At 41.5% G+C, this 10,816-nt stretch overlaps 1 protein-coding gene across 3 annotated transcripts; it reads right to left on the bottom strand.

The window, feature by feature from the left end:
- Positions 1 to 280: 280 nt before the first annotated feature.
- LOC104329693 (pancreatic alpha-amylase-like) lies at positions 281 to 9,292 on the bottom strand. Of its 3 annotated transcripts, none has more exons than XM_075422256.1 (11): positions 9,220 to 9,292; positions 6,735 to 6,951; positions 5,025 to 5,171; positions 4,538 to 4,735; positions 2,928 to 3,158; positions 1,891 to 2,024; positions 1,688 to 1,810; positions 1,472 to 1,571; positions 1,139 to 1,260; positions 913 to 1,038; positions 281 to 594 (listed from the first exon to the last, which is right to left on the bottom strand). In XM_075422256.1, exons 2-11 carry the CDS (start codon positions 6,900 to 6,902, stop codon positions 405 to 407), a joined length of 1,539 nt encoding a protein of 512 aa, XP_075278371.1. In that variant the 5' UTR covers positions 6,903 to 6,951; positions 9,220 to 9,292; the 3' UTR covers positions 281 to 404. The 3 variants fall into 3 exon arrangements, with proteins under 3 accessions (XP_075278371.1, XP_075278370.1, XP_075278372.1); XM_075422255.1 differs by having other exon boundaries at positions 8,305 to 9,263; XM_075422257.1 differs by lacking the exon at positions 2,928 to 3,158 and having other exon boundaries at positions 8,305 to 9,262.
- Between the last annotated feature and the right edge of the window lie 1,524 nt (positions 9,293 to 10,816).

Raw genomic sequence — 10,816 nt, forward strand, 5'->3', positions numbered from 1 at the left:
ACGGATAAACTGTCTGTCTGTGTAGGAACCACTCGTAGCTGACTGCCTGCAATGTGGCTGCTCTGGGATAGAGGGGTGTGTGTACGTATCGGCCTTGCAAATACTGCATTTTAACTTACCCAGGTGTTGGGCTGGCGGGTTTTGCCTGTTTTATTTCCTCCCACGTTTCTGTAACCTTGGAAATGCAGTGCTGCTTTGCCTTCAAACATACCACTGCATTGCCATCAGTTACAACGAGATAAAGTTACAACCCCACTCATTAAGGGAGAAAGCACTACTCTTCAATTTGATTGTCATTTATTATTCACTAGACACAGAGAATCACTCATGCTCGAGTAACGGGGAATCACATACGGGGGAAACAGGAATGCACAGACCAAACAGAGAAGGACATTTCTCCAGAGTTATAACTTGGCATTAACGTGAATTGCAACAAATGGATCTTCAGCACTGTTACTAATCTGGAAATTAGCCATTCCATCATCAGAAACATACACCTGTATTCCAGTACATCCACTGCCCTCCTTTTGTCCTGAAATAACATCGCAGTAGGTACCAGCAGGCAGTCCGGTTTGCAAATCGACGTTCATACTCCTATGCGAAAACAAGAGAACGCTCTTTATCCGCGGTTTCCAGAACAGATTATTTCAAACTGAATGTAGGGGTTTTGAAACTGATGCTACTCCCTTTCCTTTCAAGGGCAATGTAAAGGGTGAGCTTTCTGATCCTATCCCTGCTTCGCTCCCTACGCTCCCGTTTTGGCTCTCTCGACCTGCCATGCAACTGCATGAATCTAGCTCAGGCTGCAGTGATCGCTCACATCAGGAGAGAAGGACATTCCCCTTCCCATCAGTATTGCTGTTGGCGGTGCTATGCTTCTCTCTGGGGACACCGTCTCTCCCACTGACTCACCAGTCGTCATTGTTGAAAACGATGAAGCCTTTATCACCACGGCCAAAAGCTACTTGATTGCTGTCGTTGTCCCACCAGTTGGAGAAAGGCTGACCGTCCACCACATTACGGAAGATAACCATGTTCCTGAAAATGCAAGGAACGGCTGTCACCGTGGCTGCTAGAGCTTGAAAGCCACGAGGAACATGAAGCAAAAGCAACTGCTTTTACTTCTTCTTTCTCCTACTTTATTTGACGCCAGCGATGTTCGCAAACCCAGTCGTTGCCACAGGTAGTGTCTTCATTGATTGTAACAGCCTTTGTTGATCCATCTGACTCACTTGGTGGTCCAACCCAGTCATTGGTGTCCTGCGATTAAAAAGACAACTTTAAAACTTCTCCCTGAAAATGCAGAGAGCCTATCTGGAGCGAAGACCTAGATGGAGCATCAGATTTCCACCTGCCAGATCCAGCACGGGACAGAGAAACCACTTCACAAATTTAAATGCACTGGACTGCTTCCCTGGCCCTGTTCTGACCCTTATTCACCACGCATTTATCTTCAGCATTAGAAGCTTACCTCTCCATCTACAAAATTTCTTGGCCAGCGAAAACTTGACATCACACGTGTGAACCCATATGGATGAGCAAGCATGAAACCAACTGCCATTTTATAAAGCCTGTTTGTTAGACAAAAGAAGAAGTAATGAGATGCAGAAAGAGAAACCATGCCAGGGAACAGATAGACAAGCAAGCAAAAGGAAGACGCATCAGCCAGACAAAAGCAATCCCTTACCTAGCGTCCCAGAAGGTTAGAATGGAAGCTCCACCAGCCCCGTGCCCACGCTGGTTGTCGTGATTATCCACAAAGACCAGGGCTCTGTCGGAAGGCACAAAGCCCCAGCCTTCTCCCCAGTTCCTAGCCAAAAACACAAAGACTTGAAGCTACCCTGGCGCATCCAGCATATCCCAGATAAGTCCCAGCATTTTCACCCTTACTTTAAGTAGGCCATCTTTTCTCCATTCCACTTGCGGATCACTGTCCCCAGTTTCGCACCGTATTTGAATTCTGTCACTCGGCCATTCTCAAAGTAGTCGCTGCCTGTGATCGGCTCTCCACCCAAGTCAATTACCTGGTACAGGAAAGACAGGACATTCCTTCCTACTTAAAAAACCAAACAACTACAATGCATTGCCCAGACACTGTTTAGAGCCAGAGAAACTACTCGAGGTACGTATATTATCTGCCTAATTTGAGAAATTGTATTTAAAACTATTTTCTGTATTTTATGTCAGCCTAGCTGTGAACTTGCTTTCCATCTCCATCCTCAGTCTCCTTACCCTGATTGATCATTACCACATAATTAAGGCTTGGGCTGTACCAACATTGTATTTAGCTTCGTCATCAATGCCTCTGCTTCCGGCACACATGAACCTCATTTCACTGTGTAGCTACAGAATGTTTCACTATTTGCCCTAGACCTTGCAGGCAACATAGTGATTTAATAAAATGTGTCTAGCAGCTGTAGCATTTGCTGACTGAAAGCAACAATTACGTGCTTCTCAGGTCTTGTTAGGATTCGTTTTTCAAATGTAAAACACAAATTCAGAATGTCAAGTAACACTGGTTATGCCATTGAGAAACAAAGTTTCAGACCTTAATCACCATTTATATCTTCCGTAGCAATTTATTATCCAGAATTTAAAATTCATTGAGTGAAATAATCTCTTTTTTAAACAGAATTTTTACACTAACTTCAGTGCAGTAAATTTATTCTCAACTGAAATCACCAGGTTACCTAGTTCCAGAATGTCCAAAACAACGGAGGCATTTTGCATGTTAGTGACCATTTGTGGGCAGATTACGTATTTGTAAATTATGGTTATTAAATCTTGACAACAATTTCTATAGATTTTGAGTCTGAAAGCTGCTCAGACCCAGCTCAAGCAAAGTAGAGTTCCAGTGTGGGACTGAGTCTATAGTGTGCCTGCAAGAAACGTATTTGTAAACTAAAATTTAAAAAAATAAAGATTACCTCCTGGTAAATGAAAGGTTTAGTTCCTGCTGAAAACCACTTGGTATTTAGATCTTTCAGCTTGTCTAAAATCACCTTCACATCCCCAGGCCACATATGCTTGGCAGCATCAATTCGGAAGCCTGCTACACCAATATCAATGAGATAGTTCATGTACTCAGAAACTTTTGAGCGTACATAGTCCTTCTCCAGGGCCAGATCAAGAAGGCTAACCAAGCGGCAGTCTCGGACCTATACAAAAATTGTGAAATCAAACAATTTTCACCTAATAAACTAAATGTAGACTTCTACATACATTTTCAATTTTGTTACCTATATTACGATGCCAAAATAAAACCTTTACTAGTCATTGTTGACATGGATATCTGTGCCTTGGACAGTTATCTTGGAGAGTCATCTACAAAGAAGAAGCATTAAGGAGTCTGCATTCACCCAGCTTACACAGCTGTAGGTGTTGAAGGATTATAACAGCCAAATCATTAAATCTGCAACCATCTTTTTAATGCAAGTATAGAGCAAAAATATGACAAATTATTTTTATTTCAGTGTATTAAGGAACAGATTCATTACTATTTCAAGTACACTTATTTCTTCTCTGATGCAGGAGAGGTTTCTAGAAATTATCTTTCTAAATCTTTTAGAAATCTTGAGTTGTTATTATAGCCTTAAACATTAAGATCTCTGTCCCTTCTTTCCCTTTGTTTCCTGTAAATACAAAATGAGGGGCATGAATTTTCATCAGAAGAATACTTTAAAAAAAGCATCTCAGTATATTCAGTGTATGTTTAATAACTCTCACAATGGGTTTCCATGGCTATGCACATCTGCCTGCAGAGAGCAAGGTGCATCAGCCTACATTGCAAACTGTACTAAAGAATTGGCTATAAAGATGCTCCCTTAGAACTGCTCAAGCACCCAGGGACACTTACAGACTCCCCTTCTGCCATTTCTCCAGAACCCCTCTCCCCTCAACTTAGATTCAGGAAAGATCACACACATTTGAAAGGCATAAGACATTACTCGAGAAAGACAGGTATTTATCTTTATAAACTATTTTTTCATTCTGTGATAGTTTTAAAGTCCTGACCTTGCAATCTGATATAGAGGAACAGATAGACCCCTCTTATCTGCACACAAGGAAGTCTTTCTTAGGAAGGGACACCTCTAAACAGAACGCTGATTTTCTGATTTTCAAGATTTTACCACTACTATTTTTCTTTATGAAATCTTCATCTCTCTCTTCTGAAATTGAGACCAAAGAAAACTTCCAAATCACAATCAGAAGCAAATAATAACTCTTAAATTTTTTTAAACACACACACAAAAAAATCACACATGAGAATACTTAAATAGATTTTATGAGCTTTAAAACTGTCTTTATAAGGTACCTAAGCACATAGTCAACCTGAAATTGAGCCACTGGCTCATGTAGAGCTATTCCTTTAAGTGGTGTCCCTGATAGTAAAGCTAACCTCTATTATCAATTAGGATGGTTTTCCATGAGGGTTTTTGTTTTGGTTTTTAAAAATGTCTGACAGTAATAGGGAGCAAAGAAACAACAGCCCAGGAACAGACGTATGTGAAAAATATATTTATAGTTCTAGGTTTACCTGAAACATATCATGATAATTCTCAATGTCTCCACTTCTAGATTTACATTTAAGGTCATTAAAATCCCAGCCAGAATACGGCACAGCTGGAAAATCTTTAGTCTTCGCATTGAAATAGCTTCCACAAGTAGCATGGTTGCCAGCACCAGCATTAGCTCCGCACATATGGTTGATTACTGCATCCACATAAATATGTACCTAGAGAACAGTATTCACATTTCAATTTGAGAAAGCTGCAAGGCACCACCATTTAATGCTCTCTTACCTCCTGCCCTATCCCCCTATTTCTGTTTGCTTGCTTGCTTCCCCCAGCATCTTATTTAAAATATTTCTCTTTTATTAACATACAGCAATGGTGATATCACATGAATCTCAACAGATAGGCAGAAAAAAACCTCATCTTTAATGCTACCATGTCTTCCCTTCTAGATTACCGGTTGTCTATAACCTTGCACTGTTAACACCAGAAGGTTTTCAAAACACTTACTCCAACATTATTGCACCTGGTCACCATGTCTCTAAATTCGGTTTCATTTCCAGATCGTGTACAGAGCTTGTAGCTGACCGGCTGGTATCTTTCCCACCATGGTTGCCAGGGGTCAGTAATGATAACATTTTCATTTGGAGGTGAAATCTGTGAATAAGATGGTGTCTCTTGATAACAAGGATACTGATAATGGTTTATTTATTTGCTCAGTATTGTTAGAGAAAGAACATAAATATAGAAAATCAGGTCCCTTTAATGGAAGATGCTTGCAATACCTAACCCACGCAGATCCTCAGTATCCTCTACTTATACTGTAGTGGAATGGATATAAAAGACTTAGGCCTAGACCTTCAGCAGGTAGAAACATACTATAAAAATGATGTCCATGGACAGTGTCCTAATTATTTTGGAAATGCAGGCCTAAAAGATCAGAAGAAGGGTCTGAATAATCTGAAGGAACAAGTCAGTACAGATAGCCCATAATCAGGAAGGAACTGACTGCAGAACAACCGAGATAACATCCTGCCCTTAAAATTGATCTGACTTCATTTTTTTGTAATGTTTTTATAAAAGCATTCTTGACATGAAACTTGTCACAGTTTCCAGATAAGCTATACCTTTTCCTTTTACAGACTCTTTCCAGGATCCTTTTCAGGCAATAAGCTTTTGCTGTTACCTCCAAGTCTCCAGACATAAGCATCTGATCCCACCATTTCTCACAAAGATCCCTGGGCTGTAGCCTACTTAGCTGCCACGCCTTTGTGACCAGCTCAGCAAGTTTGCACTTGAAAAAAAAATTTCTAAGACCCTGTCACAGCACAGATTAAAAAGATATCCAAGCATACACCATAGTCTGAGAAATGGGTTTAAAATCCAACAGGCCTGTGTGCCTGGAAAGAAGGTTGCCAAAAAAATATGTATTATTTGAGAATTATGGAAAAGTTCTCCCTCAGGCCAACTTGCAAACTCCTGGGCTACAAGAAACAGGCAAACTTCTCTCACCAACTTTTCCCGAGCAATCTGACAAACAAATTGAAATAGTTTTAATAGGTGACTGCTCTCCAGCCATACTACTCCACTGACACTACTGGTTCCACAGGATCACGTGTCTGTTCTTCAGACAGCACAGAGTCACATCAACACACCTCCACCAGAGCTTGTGTTCAAGGTCATTTCTCCCTGCTCACACCAGGTTCTTGCAAAGCAGGGTCTCTTAATAGCTTAATGACACTAGTCTTTACAGAGAGAAACTTGCTGGTTTGGGTGAACACAATTAACAGTGTTTTATATTATTTATTTAAAACCTTCAGCACTCTTGTATTCTCTCTGGGAGTCCTATTTTTCAGCCACAGTTTGATTTTATGTTTGTCTATCTCTTAAGAGCTTCCCTTCATTTAAATAATATCAAGCAGATAAACATAGGTTACTCTTCACAGCAGTAAAAAAAGATTTAGCCAGTGATATGAATTCTAATTCATCTAAACATAACAGCACAGAATGCAAAACATGCTCTTTGGAGTGATGAAATAAATTCACACTTACACTATCATGACTGAAGAATGTATTTGTCAGCATTAACTACTTCCATTACCAATTTCTGTTTTGCTTTCTCAGTACCTGTCCTTTGGTGAACTGAACATTTTCTCTGAAAAACACATTATCACCCATATAGCAATTTTACTGCCTACTGATAGGAACAGACAGACATACCTGAACTCCTCCAAATCCATTAGGAGCTAAATAGCGTTCACACTCATGAGCAATATCAGCCCAGCGCCACTCAAAGAGATGTACAATAGACGTCGTCCCAGAGTGAGTATTAGGGTTGTGCTGTGCCCAGCAAAACCCTACAATTAACAGAAGAAAACAGATACCCATCCTCTGCTCTGTGACCAGCTGCGCTCTTCCTCCTGCCTATTTTATGTTCCTGCAAGAGGGTAAAGTACGCATTACAAAACACACACATTTAAAAGTAAATGCCCATCTCTGGCATCATATTTATTTAACTTGACTTGACTGTCATTTTGTTTGAGAATTGGATTCTATCTAAATTACATTAACCTCCCATAGTAACAGTAACTTTGTTTTTCTGAAGTTAAAATTCAGATGTTGGCTAATACAGGCTGTCTGTAGTGTGCAAAAGTTGTATTTTTATTAGTATAAAGCCAACACCACCCCCAAAAGGCAAAGGAGTATCTATATAGACAGAAAGAGACACTTCATTTCTTATTTTAATGTACAATACTTTACATTCCTATTTATCCTTAAAAGGCATACTTTTTTCAATCTGTGTTACTATGACTTGTACATATTTAGACAAGGCCTCAGAGATGCGGTGTGTTTCTTATCGTGAGTTGCCACAAAAAAACAGGTATTTGGGAGGTCTAACGACATCTGTCATTCAAAACAACAGCCCTAATCTTGGAAGATCTCTCAGATACAGAAGTGACTGTACTGATTCAAAACCAGAAATGCTAAATGTTTAATCTCTGTAGACCTGTACAATTTGTGTGGAGATATTCTTCTTCCAGCAAACATAGTGCAATGGCATGCAGAGGTTAGAAGTGCTGTGAAGCTCCATAACCAAGAAGTCTCCTTAGTGCCCAGACACAGAGTTCTGCAAAGGCACTGAAGGAGCTTTCCAAAGGGGTAAAATCAGCTGCATTACCTTCTCATAAACTAGGCCAGTAATTATAGTTCCCAATTCATATTGTATTAGCTTATATAGGAACACAGATAAGCCTATTAAAATACCTCTCTTATTCCTCATACAGAGAGAGATACAACTTATAACAAACCAGAAGTTAAACAACTACCAAGGTTTACATTACACTGTTTAGGATCTCATTTTGCACTCTTCATGCTTAGAAGTTGATTTAGAGTCTGAGATACAAAGAAGTCCTACAAGAAGATCTTTTGCAAACAACAGGCTGAACTATTACTTCTTTGTTTAACAACAAAACACTTCATCTATTCTATCACAACATCAAAAGAACACATGGCAAAGAGGGAACAAGGAGATTCCTGGGTGCTGTCACAGGGGACACCAAACACCTCACCGAAGGTTTAAACATGAACACAAGGGCCTTCAGGTTTGCTACATGAAAGAAACCTTCAGTCTCTCCTGATTTCATATGCACTTGGGAATGCACTGCTGAAAAGTCTAACCTGCTACGATACAGATACCAAAAAAGAAGTCTACACAAAATCTTACATTATTTCTACAAAACAACCCTCTTTCTCTCATTTTTATTTCAGGGAAAGGACAATCCATACCTACCAGTCAGTGGAGCTGCACTCTTTGGAGCAAAGTCAAGCACAAAATATGCCATTTTATCAAGTGTAGAACCTGCCTTGCAGAGCCTCTTGCAATCAGCTGTCACCATACTTCACAGGCAGAGTTATTTAGAATGAATCATCTGATAAATTTAGCTTATTTTTCTGATTGTGAACAAAACAAATATAATGAACTTCTTTACTTGTAGCTTTTCTGTAGAGTACACAGACAAGTTTCAGCTGTAAGCAACTGTTCTGTGCGCTTCCATTTTTGTGAAAGAACTCCTCCTTGCCCTGATAGGAAGAACGTGAATTAACAGAAAACAAGCTAAGAAAGTTTGATCTTCTCTGATGAGAGAAGCCATATATCCGATTATCAATTTTTATTTACAATAGTAAGTACACAAAGAAGTAATAATATATTTTGACCCAACCAGCTCCAAGGCCTAGCGCTTGAAGAGGAGACTTCGTGTGGTTTTCCATTTCTTTGAAATAGGTTCACAGCTGCTCTGGCTTCAGTACAAGCCTCGATCGGAGAACGGAGATGTTGAAATCCCCGACGCATTCTGCAGGCTCCAGCTTCAAAACGCTTTTGAAACTCGGGAAAAAAGAAAGAGGCCCGTATTCCCATACAGAAGAAAAGCCAGCACAGCTGGCTGCAATTCAAAGCACACAGGAGAGAGGTGTTTCTGCAGAACGCCATTGCTGCCTCGGACAACCCGAGAACTTGGCCTGCCTTCTCCCGGGCTGAAGCGTGTGGTGCAAAACTCGAATGCTGTCTCCAACGTACCACGAACGCCAGCAACACTGTTTAAATTTGCGGGAGGCCTGACGCCGGCCTGCTGACCTTTCAGACGTTAAAGGAAAGCCGTTCCCACACCGAGCAGCGCCGGCTCCGCACCGCCCGCGCGGCGCTCACCTGGCGCGGCTCCGCCGACCACGGGCCCCGCCTGGCCTCCCGCCACACGCCGACAGCGCGCGCGCCGGAAGCACAGTGCAGGGCCGCGCGCGCACGCTCCGCGCCCCGCCGCCGCCACCCCCCCCGGAAGCCGGCGCGGGGAGCCCCGCCCCTTCCGCTGGGGCGCGGCGACGGGCGGGGACGGCAGCCCGCGCGCCGCGCCACTTCAGGAGAACTAAATTGGCCCGTCTAAAAAGCCTTGCATTGGACGCGACGGTGCTGGTTCAGGGTACAGGTGCATTCTGGAATGTATCGGTTCTCGAGCTGTGAGAAAGGAAAGCTCTCTGCACATACTCGATTCTTGTATTTTTGTCTTTGAGCATCGCACGATCTTGCTGTTAACCGGCTTCAGTGCTCTGGAAGAGCCTTTAGATGGCCTGTTCTGCAGTCTGAGCAGCTTGCCTCCCTGCTTGTAACTCTGTCTGGGCGCCGGGAAGCAGCGCCTGTCCCCCCCAACCACACACCTCCTCAGGCACAGCCCAGCGCGCCACAAGGGCCTGCGAAGCACCTGGCAGCGCATGAGGGGTTACACACCCCCAAAGTAACAAACGGTGCTCCTCAGGACCAGCACAACGCTTCTTTGGGAACAGTCAAAGCCACAAGGAAGTATCTGCTTGCACACAACCCAAGAGGACCTCATGTCAGCAGCTGTGTGCTAGGCTGGAGAGTAAAAACTCGGGCAGGAGCCGCACGACTCACGAGTTTGTCCTACAACAGGAACAGCAGCAACGTAAGCCACTTAAGGAAACCAAAGTATTTACAGAGGCAAATGCGTTCTCTTCAGTTTTGTATTAAGCAGGAAAATATATTTAAGGAATAAACTGAAAGCAGGTAGAAATGTCCTAGAAAACAACAAAGGGAAAGTGATTCTCAGTTTGACATTAGGCCTCTTTTAGCTGCCAATGTCCAAAGCTATGAAGGGATAACAAAGACGCAAACTATGTAACGTGAAATTTCTGATGAGTTTTCCAAGTTACTGCTGTCATACAGATAATTTTGCAAGAAACTGTTCATTTCTGAATGCACCTTAACTCCACTTTGCAGATGACATTATTATTTGTACCTTCTCAAAACCAAAATTTCACTACCATATAGCAAAGTCCCTAAAACTAAAAGCTTTTGAGGAAAAAAAAAAGACTGGAACTGAAGATGATCCTTATTTATCAAATAAATATGATAATAATATAAATTATTATCACTGACGATACTGGAGAAATGTGCTTGCTTTCTTAAAATCCATCTCTTTAGAACTAAAAGCATCTTAGAATCCATCTCTTTAGAACTAAAAGCATCTTAGAATGACCTTCTGAATTTGGCTTTCAGTGAAAACTCTGACAAGGCACACAACTGACACTTACATACAGAAAATATATCTAATTTAGCTTCTGTTATCACAAAATCTTTGCTGTATCAAGGAGTCAATTTCTAGAAGAGCACTACAGTAAAATTCATGATTGTCAGATTATCTGAGTCACCCTCAGCTTAAAAATTATAGTGGCATGAGTATACTAAAATGTTTAATTAACTCAGAAATATTGCTGTGTCTATATGCCATTAG

The sequence above is a fragment of the Opisthocomus hoazin genome, chromosome 6 (genome assembly GCF_030867145.1).
Source record: "Opisthocomus hoazin isolate bOpiHoa1 chromosome 6, bOpiHoa1.hap1, whole genome shotgun sequence".
Taxonomy (NCBI): domain Eukaryota; kingdom Metazoa; phylum Chordata; class Aves; order Opisthocomiformes; family Opisthocomidae; genus Opisthocomus; species Opisthocomus hoazin.